Source organism: Hippocampus comes, unplaced genomic scaffold (assembly GCF_001891065.2).
Source record: "Hippocampus comes isolate QL1 unplaced genomic scaffold, H_comes_QL1_v1.1 scaffold101, whole genome shotgun sequence".
Classification (NCBI taxonomy): Eukaryota; Metazoa; Chordata; class Actinopteri; order Syngnathiformes; family Syngnathidae; genus Hippocampus; species Hippocampus comes.
The window spans coordinates 752,105-772,106 of record NW_017805451.1 but is presented as its reverse complement, the minus strand read 5'-3'; the positions used below and the strand labels follow the sequence as shown (position 1 = coordinate 772,106).

The 20,002-nt window shown below is 41.7% G+C and overlaps 1 protein-coding gene across 1 annotated transcript in view; it reads right to left on the bottom strand.

Moving 5' to 3' along the window:
• Positions 1 to 20,002, bottom strand: part of cntfr (ciliary neurotrophic factor receptor) — a 192,441-nt gene that overhangs the window by 82,935 nt on the left and 89,504 nt on the right. Inside the window, exon 4 of the mRNA XM_019874069.1 lies at positions 10,364 to 10,597. Coding sequence (XP_019729628.1) covers positions 10,364 to 10,597 — 234 coding nt within the window. The remainder of the gene's footprint in view (positions 1 to 10,363; positions 10,598 to 20,002) is intronic.

Here is a 20,002-nt window from a genome sequence, read left to right as displayed (position 1 = left end):
TCTCGAACATCTCGGTTCTCGACCGATTTTTTTATGCCTCGGCTGACGAACAAATTTCGATTCTCGAACAAACTGAGCGCACTTGAATGTACCATTTGACTCCTCTCGCCTTCCTTACACGAGGAAGCATCACTTCCTCGTGTTGCTTTCCATTGTGAGCAGACGGCGCGTGTGGATATGCACACGCACATGCGCAGGCCTGCACGAAAAGACCACTGCTACCACTCCTGTCCCCACACAAACACACAACCCGCATTCTTGTCCTGCCAAAACCAACATCTCTATGTTTTTCCACAATAAGCACTGTTCACTTGGACACGGGAGCCGTGTTTGTGTGGGACTCCTTTCATCTGCCCGCCGCAACATGTGGGTGTCCATGTGTATGACTGCGGGTATGTGCGGGACAGCACGTTTGTTTGTTTGATTACCCAGGAGTCGGTGTTTATTTCTCCTGCACCCAAATGAAGTTTTGACTTCCCTCTCCTCCGGGTTTGTCTTTCACATGAAGCATTCCAATTTTAAATTTCAGTCTGTTTTTATTGTGAATACAATCACAATGCGGCCACAACTATTGGCTCAATTAAAAAAATAGCTTTGTGAGACCTTGAAATGCATAATTAAACTGCAGATGTCTTTATGGACTTCCTCCTCTACTTCTTTGTCGCTCTCTTGCTGCCATGACCACTTTCCCTTCCTGTCTGTTGCCATGCTGTTCCGTGTTCCGTGAGTGCTCCCATCCTTCGGGAACATCCCATTTAGCCACAGTCCAGACTCACAGCTGCCCTGTCCCCAGAGAGTGCACCACGGTGTAATTGAGACTTCTCCGAGTGGACAGAATTGCTGGAGCGACTAGGCTGCTACAGAAAGATATCCTTTATTCATCAGAGGCGCTGTTGGAGTGGGCGTGCGGCAATTGGAATGTTTTTGGTTGGACTCTCAAGTATCCTCGAGGAAGATGCTGAGCCCCAAATGATGCATCATCACTGTGGAACTAATAGGGAATAATACAGAAGTCAAAATGGGCAGTCACAGAAAACCGAATTATTGCATCTCACCAAGCATCCTCAAACTATTTAAGCTTGATAGATTATTGACTTTGAGCATGCTTGGAATACTAAAATACCACTGACCAGTGACTGCAGAAATCCAAACCTCATTTTAAAACGAGCAGTAAAACATCCCCTCAGCTAAACATATTTCGTTTCACCGCCGTGGCTCTGTTCCAGTACACTTGAGAGCCCTGATCTCAACCCCATCTTAACCTTTTTGAGATGAACCACAGAGCTCACAAATAATAATGCACAAGATGAGTGAAAGGACAATGCAACTTCAAATGACTAATGATTTAAAATCCAATGTTAGGTCTAATTTACAGGCGATCCTAACCTATATCGTAAGAGCGCAAATAGTGTTCTATAGCTGTATGGCTCGCCAAAGTTGGCTGCTTGCTGGGCCCAAATGGGCCACGTCATGAACGAGAGACAGCTTACGAACGTAGCATGTGCTGCATCCAGCACTTCGGATATCAAAATTGGATAGTCAGTCAGAGACAATCTTCACTCCAAAGAAACAAAACATAAAAACAAGAAATGACCTAAATTGAATGCTAACTTCTCGTTTTATTTCGAAGCGTGAAATCACGTTAGGAGCTAGTCCATTACGCACAAATGCACACACCCGGTCAGGAATATGCAGAAGCAAAAGTGGTGATGATGCACACAAATGAACATGCTTCAATGGACAACATGCATGTTAAGGTCCGTACGCACAAAGAGCAATTGTTTTCTACTCTCTTGGACAAAAATTGCAATTATTTCTGCTCTTGTCTTCTTTTTTTTTTTGGTTTCATTTTATTTCAGGCTTCAAGATTTCTCGTATTATTGTTTCGTCAACGAAAGAACCACTGCTCGTTCATTCATTTAAGATCCCTGACAGAAGATGTTTAATGAGATCAAAGGCTGATGGTTCATACCGGCACCTTGACAGCTGAAATATTCACTTTCACTTTTTACAATTGTACAGCATCAAAGAAAGAAGCATATTCCTTTTTTTATATCCTATCCAATAAATGGCAAAGAATGGCCAAGTTGAACTGATTTGAAGGCCATATTTTTTATTCATTTTCATTTTTTTTTTTAACAAACTGATTACTAAGGCATTCTGAACACAAAGCATTTGATAACGCTGCACTAAACGAATCGTATAGCTGTTGATAGCTACGATCAGAACCTTCCATGGTTTGGTCGAATCTAAGAAGTCGAGTTTCTGTCCTTCCCGAAACCCGAATTTTTGCCTGTGTGTGTTTAGATCGAGTTGTAAAATTGCAGCGGGGACATAAAACTCAAGCGTTCCGTTTTGAGAAAACAAACAGAATGGATGTGACAAGGTTAGCTTAATTGCTGAATGGGAGTGGTTGTCTCTTTTCCTTTATCATTTGCTATGTTTTTCTACACACACACACACACACACACACACACACACACACACACACACACACACACACACATGCGCGAGCACACCCAGAAATATATTTGTCCGTCTCAGTCGGTCTGCCTGACTTGATTGACGTCAATAGAGCAAACCCAAGCTCTCTGCTGGAGTCAAGGCCAGAGGGAATAGTTTCTGGTCAGTCCTCACACGCACGCACACACACACACACACACACACACACACACACACACACACACACACACACACACACACACACACACACACAAAGACCGAGCCTCTACCTAGAGTATACTTGGCACAAAAATCAAAAAGCATACAAAACTAATTGATGACTCATTGCTAAGTACATTTAAAAAAGTCATCAAAATAGAGAAAGTGAAGCAATTTGCCTTATTCAGATGTGCAGTAATTTGAGTTAAACCCAATGAAGACATATTTCCTCAAAATTGTGAGAAATGTTGCACGTAAAAAAAATAATAAATAAATAGATAAAAAACAGAAGACAGAAAAGGTACTAGACAGTGGTGATGGACCAAAGCATCTCCGAATAGTCAAATGTCAACAATTTTTTGCATCAACATATCCAACAAAACACAACTCGTAATTTATTTATGTTTGAAAGGGATATTACGAGCAATACGTGTCACTTATGCCTGCGCTATTTCTTGCTTGTCCTCTGCTTCCTCAGCTGAGCTCTACTTTCGCCGAATGTTATTTAGTCATTCTCATTCTCTGAAATTGAACCTTCATCTGGACCTAGCGACCTTGATCCAAACAATTACGAACAGGAAACCCCAATTGAAGTGTTTTTAAACTCGGAGTGTTCGACAACAGCATAAAGCCTTAAAACGTACCACAGACAGCAAAAAGAGGAACACGTTTCATTAAAAAATGTTCCAAATTGAAACGGTAATTTAGGACAGACAAAAGGGTTGGTGGAGGATGATGAGAAGAAGGGGGACTACAGCGACCGAGATGAAAGTAAAGAGGTCGTGGGTTCAATTCCGGCTCTGATATTCCTGTGTGGAGTTTACATGTTCTCCCGGTCCCTGCATGGGTTTTCTCCGGGTACTCCGGTTTCCTCCCACATTCCAAAAACATGCATGGCAGGCTGATTGAACACTCTAAATTGTCCCTAGGTGTGAGTGTGAGCGCAGATTGTTTGTCTCTGTGTGCGCTGCAATTGGCTAGCAACCGGTTCAGGGTGTCCCCCGCCGACTGCCAGAAGACAGCTGGGATAGGCTCCAAAGCACCCCCCGCGACTCTTGTAAGGGTAAGCGGAATGAATGAATGAATGATTGAACAAGATGTTGGGGGGATAGAGGAAAAGAAGTATGGGAGGTCAACAAATAGGATATGGAGCTGAAAAACTCCTGCCGATCTCCGACAATCACACTTGTAAACAGACACAATCTATCTGGGCGATCAGCTCCAGAAGTACTTCGCTGTCTTTAATGATTTAATGCTATACCATCTCTTTTTGAAACAGCAGCATCGAGAGAAGAAAAGGGAAAACAATCTGTCTGCCAGACTACTCCCGATTTCCAACTCACATCAAGAGGCCAAAGCACAAAATGGCATCTATTTTTTTTTCTTTCAAATGTTTATGTTTCCCTCATAGCTTGCATTGACTCTTTAAACCGGACCCATTTTCCCATTTGTTATGGTTGTCCGCGACAATAAAGTGATACGTCAGATGCAGTTTTCCTGCATATAGAGCAAAAAAAAAAAAAAAGAGGGCAAAAAAAATGGAAGAGAACGGGGGAGCGCCAAAAAAAAAAAAAAAGAGGGCAAAAAAAATGGAAGAGAACGGGGGAGCGCCAAAAAAAAAAAAAAAGAGGGCAAAAAAAATGGAAGAGAACGGGGGAGCGCCAAAAAAAAAAAAAAAGAAAAAAAGAAATGGGGCGGTGGGGAAGGAGGGGAGTAGAAATGCATGGGGAATACAGTACAGTATTACAGTATACAGTGTATAAAATGCAGTTTACCCTTATATTAAAAAAAAAAAGCTTTTACACGTTAACTACTGTGTGTATAAATTATAGAATTGGACACTAAAAATGTAACTTGAAAAACTGAAATAATAAAATGAACGCAATGAAAGTGGCTTGATAAATAGTAATTTGCGACCGCCTCCGCATTTGTGACGAAGTAGCTCAAGTTCAGCATTGGGGGCGACCTTACATTCCCTTTAGGTATACATTGGAATGGATTGGATTAATTTTCATGACCGGTCATCTCAAATTAAAACGTGTCACAAGAAAGAAAGAAACAAGGCCCTAGAGAGAGAGAGAGAGAGAGAGAGAAGCTCGGATGACAAACAAATTAATTTCCAGGGCCATCTCCATCCTTCAGGCAGGTATTTTCTGTTTACGGTGATCGACAGAAGAGTGGGCGAAGCAAGGGGAGTAATTAAAAAGTAAGAGGAGTGGTGGTTCTCACAGTAGCCTCGCATGTGGGGCCAAACACTTCCTGGTTTGAACAAGAAGTCCCAGATGAGACGGAACTTTATGCGTGCACCCTCCCTATAGCAATCTGCCTGCCAAGATACAAGACAAATCCATTACCCGGCGATGTAGCACAAGTCCCTTGGGTGGTCATGTGTGTGTGTTTCCGACCATGAATATACACACAAATACAATCGGCCCAGGGAAACCAAATATAAATCATTTGGCATGTGACAGTGCCGTTGTGACAAAAGGCAATGTGGATTCATTTAACAAGGGAACTCAATCCACCTTCAACTCGTTCTTGTTAGAAGCAACCCGTATAAGTGTTCTTTAATAATGGGGGAAAATTGGATTTAAGGTTGAGGTTTTTGTTACAGTAATGAAAAGGCGATTGTGTGAACATTAAGTGAGGAAAAAAGAAATGACATGTTTTTTAGCTGCGGTTACAAATGACACCTGAGCAGTGTTGCTTTGAGAATCCCGGATCCAGTCTTTGTCATTTTAATGAGACATTTTGTTTTGAGGAAACTCTAAATGTTTGTTTGTTCCCCAAGACTTTTGTTCCTATTTTCAAACATGTCTGTTTATGTAAAGGCAAAACTGGATGTAATCAAATACCAAGTACCGTATTTTCCGGATTGTAAATCGCTCCGAAATATAAGTTGCAAAGCCATAAAATGCATAATAAAGAAGAAAAAAATAAACATATAAGTCACACTGGAGTATAAGACGCATTTTGGGGGGGAAATGTATTTGATAAAATCCAACACCAAGAACAGACATGTCACCTAGAAAGGCAATTTAAAAATAAAATAGAGAACAAGAGGCTGAGTAAGTGTACGGTATGTGAACGTTACATAACGTATAAACAACGAATTGAGAAGGTACCATAACATATTACGAATTATTCAGATAACATTCGAATTAAAACAAAACAAAACATGCTAACAGGATTACGAGACCATCAATGTGACTCCAAATCACGAAATCCAATGAAATCTTCATCCTCTGTGTCACTTTTAAACAACTCCGAAGGTAGAAGATGCGGAGCTTCCTCTTCTACGTCGCTTACGTCAGACTCATCATCGATTTATCAACACAGGCCTCAGCGCCCTCTTGTGGTTTCATGTGAAAATAACACGTGAAATGATATAATAATGTGTTAATAAATTCACACATAACTTGCTCCAGAGTATAAATCACCTCCCCAGCGATTTATAATCCGGAAAATACGGTAATAGTAATTATCGGCATGAAAATTAAACACCCAAACCAAATATAGATTTAAAAAAAAAGACTTCACATAACACACATATGTTAGCCAAGCAATCATATTTTACCCCCTGCTGGACGGTGTGCAGCTAAGGTGACTTGGTCTGAAATTAGTGCTACGTAACTGGCAGGTTGCCTGACTTCCTCACTGCATGAGCAGTTGACCTGCAAGTTACTGCTGGTTCACTGCTCAGATGTCCTCCAGGCCAAATATCAGACTTCACCAGCAGCTTTGCTCGCCGAATGGCGGTGCACGGGGAGATTGTGTGTCCTGCGGACTGACTGCATGACAGGTCAGTGGGGTGAGTGGCTGGATATACGACCCACTGCGCTTGATATTGTGTTAGCTGTGAGGCTGAATAACTGGGTGGGTGCAGCCAAGTGGTGGTGCTATAAATTTCTGAGTTGACATCTACTGAGGACAGCAATAGATAGAAGAATGGGGAGAGAAAAACACCTGACCGTCGCAGTGCAGTAATAATTTCCCCAGTTATGACAGCAGGGCAGGGTTAATTTCATCAACAAACTGTATTGTTTTATGACCTCTTGCTTATTGAAATATAATGGCCATAAACTGCCGAGACACACATTTTCAATGATTGAAACGCTATCGCTGCCCCATTCTATAACGTGTCATTTCAAACAATTATGTCTTTTGATGCTATCAAATACGGAATGTGCATGTGTGAGCTTTGTTTCGTTTACATTTTGCTTTTCAACAGGTACCACTTGACTATGGTTGATGCCAGACATCATGTGAACGGAACAATCTCAAAAATGCACACATACCATCTACCGTAGTCCGATTTGCACGAATCCAAATATGAAAGAAACCCAAATAACTGATTTTTTTTAATGTCTATGTTTTACGCACTTGACAGCTGAACATGGGCCAAAAAGGTCTTCCTTTCAACAGCTGTGACATCTTTCTGGGAGATTGTCTGTTGAGCTGACGTTGTTTTGGGAACATGATTGATTGCTCAAAGCAGCACAGTGTGCCCGTGGTTCACACCTCTGCCTCACAGTTCTGCCATTCTGGTTTTCCCAAATTCTAAAAGCATGCGTCTTAGGTTCACTGAAGACTCAAAATTGTGAACGTGGGTGTGAATCATTGTTGTCTATTATGTGCGCTGTGATTGCCTGGTAGACCTTGAGTGTACGCTGCCTCTCATCCAAAGTCAACTTGGACAGGCTGCAGCTCCCCAGGAACACTAATGAGGAGGAGTGGGGGATATAAAATGGATAAAATAGCATTTTGCTGAAAAACCTTTTGAGTCCTCCTTTGCCAAATCACCCAACCAAGCAGATTTTGATTTTAATTTGAGAGATTACATTTCATGAAAAAAAAAATGTGGTCCAAAAAGTCAATTTCAACATTTCAGATTTGGAATTTACATTGAATTCCTTTTCCAACAAAACCTGTTTTGTGAAGATTGACCCCAGTAGTTCCTGAGATATAAAGCTTCAAAAAAGATGGCCACGCCCTTTTTTGCAGAACATGTTAAAATTTGGTGGGCCGTAGCTCCCAAACCACTGCTCCGATTGATCTAAAATTTGAGATTTAGTGTTGTGCCATCATCATCAACAAGTACACCAAGTTTCTTTGAAATAAAAATCTGCTTGGCTATAATATTCAGATTTGACATGGAACAACCCTTTATGCTATTATTCGAGTACTATTTTACATACAGTAGCTGTCTTAAACGATGAATTTGTGGCTACAGCATGCCCAATTTAGGCTTGAATCTTCAGCTACCGGTAGACATATCAGAAAGGTAGCCATTTAACATGCTAATTGAGTTTTGGTTATTCTAAAAACCAGAAATAGCTGGACACGTGAGGGAAAGGACAAAGTTTGAGGAAAACAGTGTTTCCAAAAAAAAAAAAAAAAAAAAAAAAGATTGTGAAGACTTAAAAAAAACAGACAGATGGTTCTTTGTTATCCTCTTGATAACACTGTGCGTTAAACATAACAAGCCCCTGGTGTGAGTAATAAACGCTGCATAAAATGCCACTATCGTCACGACGGTAATCACGACAAGTGTAGCCTGTCGAGGTGTCACGATCGCTGTCGCTGTGCAACACTTTTTCGCCGAGGCACGTTGCGTCGGCGGCGCTTAACAAACACACAAATGGAACGCCGGCGTGACAGCAACCAACATAAACCTAAACTATTATCAGGACAATTACAATGACAACTACCAAGGAGTAAAAAGGGTTACGCGCACAAACTTGGAATTGACCCTCTCTGAATAATTGCACAATGCAAATGGCACTGGCTCCCTCTATTAATCACACACACACACACACACACACACACACACACACACACACGCACACTCGTGCTCGAGACCACTACAAGTGTCATTCTGCTGCACAAAATTACGAGCGGTGAAAAGACATTTTAACATGCATCTCACTCACCCGTTTGCATCATTCATCCTCATGACATGATGTAGCATCACATAAAATGCTCAGCAATTGGGTATTATTGCAGCAGTTGGCAATTCATCATTTCCAGTGAGATTAACCCAACTGTCGCGCCTCCATACTGACTCATTCATCAAATATTTGCATGGAAACGTGACATGTGCCACAGTTTGCATGTACTCGCACGGTATTCATGACTCATTCTCGACTGCGTGAGCTTTAAGATGACAGGCGCATGGAGTAATAATAGCCTTCGCCATCTCAGTGGGGACGTGATTGTGCCACGTGCTTACGTCTTACCTTTAATTTCAACGCATCATCATTTGTATTGCCTTTTGCATACTACCTGGTTGACCTTGCCCTGGGGTTATTGCTTTATTAGAAGTCGTAAAAATAGAAAGAGCACAATATGTTCAAGTGGATCTATTCAGTGCCAGGGAAGTGATGAATGAAGCTGCCCCAAAGTCTGTCATTTTTGGCGGTGCTATGAAGTAGCGGGCCATATGATTGATGCTAAACAGATATCAGCTTGTACCCTCTCGAAAGGTAGCAGCTGCCTAATAATCCCAGTGTTCTTGGGGGACTTCATGTTTAAATTTGATTTAAAATCTCCCAACTGGTTGCGTTGCCTTCAAAAAGCTCATTTCGTGTTCAAATTTAAACAAAGGCGCACACTCGTGTTCTTTCGGTTGACCGTATTACTCAAAGAGTGACGTTTATTTACTGAACTTTGTCTGAGAGGAGATCAATATTTGTACGTAGGGTATACTCGTGCCGAGATGCTGATCTCAGTTGATTTGTCTGCAAATGGTTATTTTAATAGGAATAGCATGCGCAACGGGCAAAATTGCGTTTATTCAAGTTTGCACTTGCTGCACGTAGAAGAGGTGCTGATATCATATGTTGTGGGCTGGCTTCAGTAAAAAGAAAGAAGTGCTACTTTGAGACGCGACAGAATGGGTGGGGAACAGAAGGGCACTTTAAAAAAAAAGAGCATATGGGTTTGCGACAGACTTGTGTTCGTTGTTAAATTTGATCAGGGTGTAGCATACCCAATGGTGCCATTGGGAACCAAATTAAACTCACCAAACTTGTCCACATTTTTTGGGTGAAAACAGGAAGAGGACTTATATTAAAAATTATCTTCCATCCATTTTTCAAGCCGCTTATTCTTACAAGGGTCGCGGGGTTGTTGGAACCTATCCCAGCCGTCTTCGGGCAGTCTGCGGGGTACACCCCGAACTGGCTGCCAGCCAATCGCAGGGCACACAGAGACCAACAACCATTCGCGCTCACAATCACACCGATGGAAAATTTAGAGTGTTCCATCAATCTGCCATGAATGTTTTTGGAGTGTGGGAGGAAACCGGAATACCCGGGAAAAACCCACACAGGCACGGGGAGAACATGCAAACTCCACACAAGAATGCCAGAGCTGGAATTGAACCCACAGCCTCTGCACCGTTAACCAGCTGACCACCGTGCCGGCAAAAGAATCAAATGGTCTTAAAAAGTACATTCCACATAACCCAGTTTAGCCAGAATCCAGTTCATACTGCAAGCTTTGTGGAAGCATAAATGTAATGGAGTATAAGCATGTTTTACTTGTATGAGAGGCATTTTCATTGCACAATATGGATACATCAATTTGGTCTGTTGTTTACTCTCTGCAGAAGCAATAACCAAAGTGCCCTGCCGGGATGATTAAAGAGTCATGACTGTTTGGCAAGCAATATTTGGCGGACAATTGTCTGGGTACTTACTGCCGATGCGGAGGTTGATGGTGTCACGTCTCTCTCCGTTTGGGTTCTGAAAGCAGCTGTAGAGGCCATTGTGGCCCAGGTCCACTTGGGTCAGTATCAGCCTTGGGCCTTCTAGATGGTGCTGGGCCTTCACGTCCGTCCCGTTCACCTTCCACGACACCGATGCGTCATTGTCCAGGGAGCCGCATTGCATGGTGACATCACTGCCCATTCGCTCGTACTGGTTCCTGGCAACTTGAGACACAGAGAAGCAACCGTTCAATTTTTCCGAATAATTACAACTACAATTACATGGCCACGAAGAAACTATCTGTCACAACTGTTGCTCATTTGTCAGCATTAATAAGGACATCACCTACAGTCAGAAAATGGAAGAACATGAGTTATTGCCCCCTTGCAGCAATAACAGCTTTGACTCTTCCGGGAACACTTTCAGCAAGAGTTTCAAGTGTTTCTGTGTGTGTGTGTATGTGTGTGCGCGCGCATGTGGTAATTTGTTGCATATTCATGCAGAGCTTTTTTTTTTTTTTTTATCTGCGAGCAGAGTCGTGCTAGAACTGTGGTCTCAAAGTTGGAAGAATAAAATTGTGGGCAGAGTCATACCAGAACTGTGGCGTGAAATATTTTGGTATGCTTGAAAAAAATTGAAAGCGGTATTTAGGGGTTGAGGAATTGAGAATTTTTTGCATATTATCATCATGCCCTTGTCAGTGGGTTGGAATGATGTCGGGAACGTAGCCTCCAGGATTAAGAGATAGATGTGAGCCTAATGGGAGTTTTGGTTAAGATGGTACACTTTAGAGGCCCCACGGGGACGCGTCGGGACCACACAAAGTGAAGATGTTAGATTAACATTTGAATACGAAGGATCAACAGCTCAACAAAGCCCAACAACGAAACATTGATCCTTGTCTTTGCAAAACTTCTTGTCCGGACAGAAAAGAGAAGACAAGTGGGATCAAATGTTGTGGAGGTAGCTCCCTTCTCTCCGTGTCCTCTGACATGCCTCTTAACACGGCGGATACAGATGTCAGCCACTGTTTCATGTATATTTCATGTGCCGTAACACATCCATTTATATTTCATGTGGAAAATCCCTTTCCCCATTAACATTAACGAGACATGATTCGTTGTCTCTTTTCCGTTTTCCGCTTTCCCCTCTGAGCCGTGCGTCGGCCCCTTGACCTACGCATCACTTGATTCCTGCCCTCGGAGTCACGCCTTTTCTCCCATTATCAGCCCTTCTTCACCCTGCCGCCTTTGCCAATTTGTTTGAGTCACAGTCAAAATAGTGTGTGCACATGAGTGGCACGACTTCCCAATTTGGTTTGATCTCCCACGCTCTATCAAAGGGGGAAATATGTGGCTTTATTTACATAAAAAAAACTTATTTCCATCACCATAAAAGCAGTCTGACTTTGATGTTCAGCTTTGATGCAGAGGCTGGTGTCCTTGTTAGTGGAGAAAAGAGGCGAAAGTCTTCTCGAGGACAGTTGAGTCACTTTGAAACTGTACTAAAAAAATGACCGTGAGTTGGATGGAGGGACGGATGGATGGGCTTATTGGTTCGGCAGATGCAGTGGTATTAAGTGTTATGGGCTTCTTTTTTCACCAAGCCAACCCACAATCAATACTGCTATGTCGTACTTATTCAAGAGATTAATTACTGTCTGTATTTTGTAGAATAAAGATATAGAATCATGTTCTAAATGATGCTTTGAGACTTGATATTATTTTCATCGCGGGGTGAAGCGTAACGGTCCCAAAAACATCCAACCTCCCGTGCTGAGGTTCAGACAGGTGTACCGTGTAAGATGTGTCATGCGCATTCTCCGTTATCTCGGCTTCTTGTCTTTGTTTCTTGCCTCTGTAAGTTATTCTCATCGCCTTTGGGTGCCTCCGTTCCTCTTATCTTGTTCTCACTCCGTCTTTCTCTCTGCTCACCTTCACTCCCCCTTCTCCATCATTCTTTGCTCACCTTGAAACCCCTCTCTATATTCTGCTGAAATGCTTATATTCGTCAAGTATTTGTCGAAAATTTGACATCAAGAAAAAGCCAAATGATACAAACCGTAACATGGAGTAACAGATGCGCCAATGAAGAAACTCACTCACGCATCCGCACCGACTCCTACATTGTGCTGCATAATGCCCTCATGCCTCATCACCATACGAGCAAGTAGGCCTAATAACCATAATGGCATTCAGCTCAAGTGCTATTGATCTTTTTGTAATAGACAGGGCATTGTTAGTAGCATAAGAACAATGTTATGAGCTATCAAATGCGAATGAAAATCATTAACGTCCTTCACAAAGTTCAAAGTCTCCGAGACACAAACCAGAGGCGGTAATGCAGATTTTCTTTGACGAATGTTGTAAACTAAACGGTCACAAGAAGCTGCATTTTCTTCATACTGTTGTGAAGTCGATTTTGTTTGCTACCGGCATTGTAAAAACAATAAAACACAAGAGATATATTGTTAAGCAATCCGTATATTTTATAGCAAAGATCCTCATTAGAGTCGCGGGACAGCTGGAGCCTGACTTTGGGTGAGAGGCACTACGCTGCAAACTGGTTGCTAGCCATGTCAAAAACAGACAAAGAACTAATTACAGATCATCCAACTATAGAAATTCACTTCCAGAACCATTTAGCATTAAGTTTTAAAATGATAGATTAGTGATATATTTGTATATCTCACAATAGTCCAATTATCCAAAGTATTACGACCGCCATGACACAAAGCTGTAAAGTGCCATGGCATTTGTTTATTCTATGATGAATCAAGGTTGCATCAGCACACACGCACCGTCACGGCAATTTCAGACAAAATAATCTGGTGGTGAAACGTCACACAAAAAGCTACCCTTTTTTTTTCTCGCAGCTGAATCGATGAAAATTACTGTCGAACAGGGTTAGCCTCTACTCGTTAGCTTTCCGCTAACGTCAGACTTGTCTGCTAGCTTTCACTGCGCATGTGTGAGATAACCGTTACTGGAACATATTAACAAATTGAGTTGGCGTGTGGTCAAAAATATGTCGCAACGGGTGTTTTTGCCTGTTATTCAACCGATGTATCTGAAACAATGAATATTATGAGTGTCATGAGCTCTTTTTGAATAATTTCCACAACAAAATATGGCCACTCTGTACCATCTGTGGTGTTTCTGCAATTACATTCCCGTTTATACCAAAGGTCACTTTGGAGGGTTTTTTAAAAAAAAATTTCGTGGGTGAGGGGGGCTGGGTGGGAGGGGGGTGATCTTAACATGAATGTTTTTTGGAATTTGAGAGAAATCCAGAGTAGCCAAAGATAATCCACTAAAAAAACACAGGCATTCACTGTCGGGGCGGTCTCCAAGTGCCCACTTCACTGCAGTGATCTGTGATGGCCTCGGCCAACTTTATATCATCCGCCAGTGGAGGTCTGCTTCCAGTTCCTTATAAACGTACTTTGCGGGTGTCTGCGACAATACATACACTTGGTGTAGCCCGCCCCTGCGCACAGATTCGTGCTGGGCACAAATATAGAGCCCCTAGTGTGTAGTCATGGTTTAAAGCTTTTCATGAATGCCAAGTACTGTATATTATGTATGAATTCTACAGGTTCACCCCGGGGTGTTAGTGGCCACTTAATTTTTCACCCACACGCTGTTCATTGTAGTTGATATGCAGTGTTACCACTCGTCTTTCCAGAGTGCAGCATTAACGTGCTGTAAGGTCAATGGTGCTCAGACCTGCCGCATATTACAAGCACATCTACCCAGAGGTTACCTAAAGAACACACAAACACACAGCCAGAGAACCATTTGCTGCTTATTCATTCAACATAAAGTGAAGGACGATGGGCTTTTTTTTTTTAACACTTGCAACTAGCCCTCAATTTGTACCTGAGATTTGCATGTCATTAAGATAATATAAAAAAAGTCCACCACTCTTGTAAGACTGCACATTCTTGCTAATTCTGTCTGCAACCTACATGTTAAGGTAAAGGTCATAAATAATTCCAGTCAATAAAAAACACTATTGCAGCATGGGCTGCTATTGAACCAGTAGGACAACATCAAGGAGCTTGATGTTGTTGTTTTGTTTGCATTTTTTGAACAGATATACGAAGTTGCGCTACTGAAGTAGCGCTACAAATGGTTTGATCCATAGTGTGTAGCTTTGTATACTGTGATCAGAGTTGGAGCAAGTGAATCCTCACACAGCCACACCATCCTGAACAACATCATAAGACAGATCTCAAATGGACAAAAGGTATATTCATTTGACAGGCTTCTCATTGTGGTTGCAGTTTGGATTGGTGTCGAACCGTTTTCAATTCTGGACTTACTTCCTTGCCACATGATTATTATTTTTCTCAAGGCAATGTTTTTAGATATAATTTTTTTTTTTTTTTAAGTACACCTCTGTGAAATGTTCAATTTGGGAAAGTCCAGTATGCTACTAAGCCTGCCAGTCAGCCTGCCAAAATGAACTGTAATTTCATGTGAAATGACAATAACAAAATGGTACTGTCCAGCTCAATTACCAACATTTAATGTTAATTTTACACTAGAAAAATGTTCATGAGTAGATTTTAGTCTTTTCCGAGCTGTAATGCGCGTCCACATAGAAAGGCACACGCGCAGACCAATATTCACATTGTTACACGGTTTTTGCATCTATCCAACATTGCCTCCACTAGATTAGATCAGTGATTTATTTTAATTTTGGAGCACCAACTGTACACCCAAAAATGTCAAGGCTGCGCGTGTGCAGCGTGTGACTCGCTCAATCATTCCGCATCTGTGATTTCAGTTGTTTGTGCACGCATGTTATCAGCGAGTCTCGACAAGAAATCATTGCCAAGTTATGGCATGAAATTAAATGGAGGTTTGGCATGCCGGTTTCGCATCTCAAGAGTGATATCCCGTCGTGTTGTGGCCCAAACTTTGAATGCTCACAAGTGTGTCGCGTGTATGTGTGCGTATAGTATGTGACGCTGTGTAGAGCTGCTTGTAGATTCATTGGCATGCGTGTATCAGGCGACGTGGGAGTGTGTCGCTTTCCAGCCGAGCCGTAACTCACAGGAACAGTTATCGGTGAATCACATTTGTTTGCCTAAGGGGAGTCTCGCCTTTTGAAAGTTGAACAGGAAAATATTGAATCAGCTGACATACTGAAATGCAGCCTGCCGGAATGATCAATTTTAGTTTAGAGGATCACATTTTTCACTCGGTGACTGCGCAGCCACAGAAACACAAGTGGTGTTTTATTTATTTATTTATTTTTGTATCTAAATGACTTGAGTATGATGTATTTTATATGTACGTGTGTCATGTTATTTGATAAAAAAATGTATCGTGAACTGTTATACTGTAGTGTAGATGTATGGATGTGATGTACAGTTTTGGAAGATAAAGTTTGATACATATTGATTGTGAACTTCCATATTGTTGTGTAGAGGTTGAGTTTTAGTCACCTACTTGCATAATTAGGTTTTAAAATACCTAAAGCACTACTGTTCCCCATTGGGTCATATTCAAGAATTCATTCCTGTTGTCCCAGTCGGCATTTTGTACAAAGTAGCATCATGGTGACTTCCAATCAAAAGAAATATCTCTTGTAAAATGCTGTTTTTCTTTTTAGCACAATGTATTTTTGGTGTGATGTATTGAAAATTCTGAACCGACATTGCTCATTATGAATTGTGCCGACATGATTCTCTTTTTTTTCCCTAGTATTGGACAGCTGCTTGCTGCCACTGAAAATGAAATCAACCAATCATCTAAAACGTGATGCAACTAAATAAATAGGCTTTGTGCGTTAGTAATAAATGAGCCATTCTTGGTGGCAGCGGAAACTAATTGTATTTCATTGATAAAACATTAGTGATTTCAATGCATGCTACTTTTAGAAAACGATTCCAAGTGTTTTTGCGAGCAAGTTGTTTCACGAGTGGTGACTTCCAATCAAAAGAAATATCTCTTGTAAACTTGCTGTTTTTCTTCTGCCTTTTCTTTTTAGCACAATGTATTTTTGGTGTGATGTATTGAAAATTTTGAACCGACACTGCTCATTATGAACTGTGCCGACATGATTCTCTTTTTTTCCCCCTAGTATTAGACAGCTGCTTGCTGCCACTGAAAATGAAATCAACCAATCATCTAAAACGTGATGCAACTAAATAAATAGGCTTTGTGCGTTAGTAACAAATGAACCATTCTTGGTGGCAGCAGAAACAAATTGTATTTCATTGATAAAACATGAGTGATTTCAATGCATGCTACTTTTAGAAAACTATTCCAAGTGTTTTTGCGAGCAAGTTGTTTCACGAATAAGTGTTCTCAGTCTTTGCGATTATGTATGAGAATGGGTATGCAGGGCCCCCAAAGCAATTTGGATGGAGAGCGTGCAAGTAGAGTAGCAGCTGTATCAGGGTCGGGAGAAAACAATTAACAGATGTTTCCAATTTTTTATACGTTGATGAGAACACTCGGGCAACCTAAAAAATAAAAAACAATAAAAAATAAAAAGATGGACAATTTTATGCAATTTTTATGTAGAAATGTAAGGTGCAGGTGTTACTGAAAAGGATGGGATGAAATGTGACGGGTCAGCTTTACTTTGCAGAGTCTGGAATGGCTGATAGCTAGCGGGATGAAATGTGACGGGTCAGCTTTACTTTGCAGAGTCTGGAATGGCTGGATAGCTAGCTCGCTCGCTATATAACTAGATAGATAGATAGCAGCTATCTATCTATCTATCTATCTATCTATCAGAATCTGCATGTCATGTGACTGCTTTTTGTGACGGACACCCGACTTGAGCGGGCTAAAGTGTGGCTACCGCTTATGCTTGTCCTGTTAAACGACATGAGGAGGGCGGACCAGAGAACCCTGAAATTACAAACTCCCCAAGCTCATTTAGGGCACTTGTATGGAAGCATTTCCACTACCCGGTGGGAAACAGAGATGGAAATGGCGTAGATCCCCCAAGACCCTGACTATTTCCCATTAAGTGCTTCTAAAAACTTGCCGAAGTTACATTGCACAAAATAAAATACTATTAGGAATATACTTTGTGTATATCATCTTCCTTAATATACATATATTATTTGCAATCGGAATGACGATGAAAAAAAGTTTCCATTATTATATTGCGTATCAAATATGGGACAGAACTTACAGCCATAATAGATAGGGAGTGCACCTATCGGAGTAGTTCGACTTGCACTTAATTCAAAGTTTAATAAAACACTTGTTTCCATTATATGCAGGGCAACACGTCCATTCATCACGATGCAGTTCGTAGCTTGTACATCATCATCCAGTCATTTTCTTGCCTCAGTCAGCATGTGGAGCTCATTGCAGTTTTACGAAAAATACAACACAGCAAAATGCTAAATCATTCCCGATGATTTGCAAGATGGCGGTCCGTTAAACTGCTGCGTGACATAATAAGCAGTGGTACTAAACTGCTGTTGGCGGTTTGAAGCCGCACACACAGTAATGCACCGGTTCAGCTATATAATACGTAGAAACATGCTGATACGCTCACAGGCAAGGCAGGCATAGAAATACAAACACACATGAACGGGATCATGCATGGCAATGCGCACTTCCGCACCCACCCTCTTGTTCCCTCCCATATTACACTTCCTCGGCAAACATCTTGGAATTAAGTTATCACTTCCTCCTGTCTCTTTTTCTCATCCGAGTGATTAAGAGTCACTCTCGCTCGGCATTTGCCGCTACTTTCATGTGAGCGCTGAGGCAGCGGCAGCTGCAAAAGTGTTTATGTGTGCATGAGTCAGGGCATCAGTGCTCATATAAATCTACTTCCTGTTTCCTGTCATCTTATCTCAGGCCCCAATGCACTTGCCTTTTCACAGTCAGGTGTGTGTGTGCGTGTGTCGTTCTGTCCGTCCGCGTGTTTGAATCAGTCATAGTATGATGCCTCTGATCTGGGAGGCTTGCAGGAACAACCGGAGTTGACAAAAAAAAAAAGATTCACAAGCAACAAAGTTAATTGCGCCTTGACTTTTTCGAGGTGTCCTGGGAGGAACATGGAGAGAGTGTTAGACGGATCGGATGAAGTCGTCGTTGCAGAAAGAGGAGGGGCAGCACGGGAGGGAGGATGTTGTGAGTGAGCAGTTAATATTTTACAAGCCCTGATTAGAGAGGTCATGAAACGAGGAGGGGAGGAAAAATTCTTGAGAATTAACTCGGAAGTATGAAGAACTGAGAGAAAAAAAAAAAAGGAACGGGAGAGCAGCTGGGTAACGGTGCTTTGTTATGTATTATACAGTATAGACTTCAAATGTTTCGGATAACTATGAATAATGAAGTGACAGAACATTTTCAAACAGTTATGATCAGTGATGCCGGTAACGCGTTATTAAGTACCTTTCACCACCAAATTCAGTTACGGATAACCACCTCCAGGCTGCAGCAGTGAGTACAAATTGATGAGACTAATAAACAGCACAAGTCACAATGTTCCCTCATGCACATATTGGGCATGCAAAGGAATAATAAAATACAGAAGGACAACTGCTTTGGAGCATCCTTGTACTCACTCAGGAAAGGCACTCAACAAATAACTGTTCATTACGAAACATGAAAGAAAAGGGAAACTCGAGTATTTACAGCTTGAACATTGTGAGCCGTTGTAACGGTCTTCCAATTCACATTCCCGCCTGAAGGAGAGGCGTGACGTATGTGTCCAGGCAGTTGTGTCCTTCATGTGAGATGTGAAATTCCATTTCAAACTCAAACGGCACAAATATTCTTCTAGAAACACAGCCCAAGAGTCGTGTTTTTGCTTGTGCGAATCCTAAATCCGAGCCTTGCTTTTCTTGTTCATTCATCATTTAAGAACATGCTGTTTCAATTTCCTCCGATATGTTCGGAACTCAGATGTGAGGTATACTGTGGTGATCCATCACCTGCATCTTGTTTTCATTATTAATAGTATTTTTTTTTTTTTTTTGTCAGATCAGCAGCAGTTTTCTTAGGTAGGAGTTGTGCAGTCACCAACCAAAAGTCTCGAGACGGCTTCCTTGTGATTTTAGTCCTCTTTCTTGAATGCTATAGGACACATTGATATGCAAATATCACTTTCTAATTAGGAGTTTTTGACTCCCCGTTGGCTGGACTTCATATGCATGATAATTCCCACATAAGCCTGAAGAAACCTCCCTCGCAGTCCTCATCTTATTGGTTAATAATGTGGTTAACATCACCCTGAGCCTTCCCCGAGCAGCCAAGTGAAGGTCAATGCTAATACCAGCCAGCTCATTTATTCTTCAGATTGGTAGGGGGGTGGGGGGGGGGGACACTGACATAGAAGGATCAGTGATAGGAAAATATCTCCTATCTTCTGATTGAAAATGGGAAGATTATATGGAAGCTTAGGAGTGGCGTAAATGGTGCAGAGAGCAACCACGGAAGAGGTTCACAAGGGGATAAGGAATAACATAGTGTGCGATTGTTTGAGCTAAACTGCAGCTGGGAAGGGAGGAACTTCAAAAGGTATAGGCGAGAAGAGAAGCGAGGAGCGACTTCATTAATGGACGGCGATATATGACAGCGTCGCTGGGTTAAGATAACATCGGCGAATATGAGTGCCTTCGTCAAGGATACATGTGG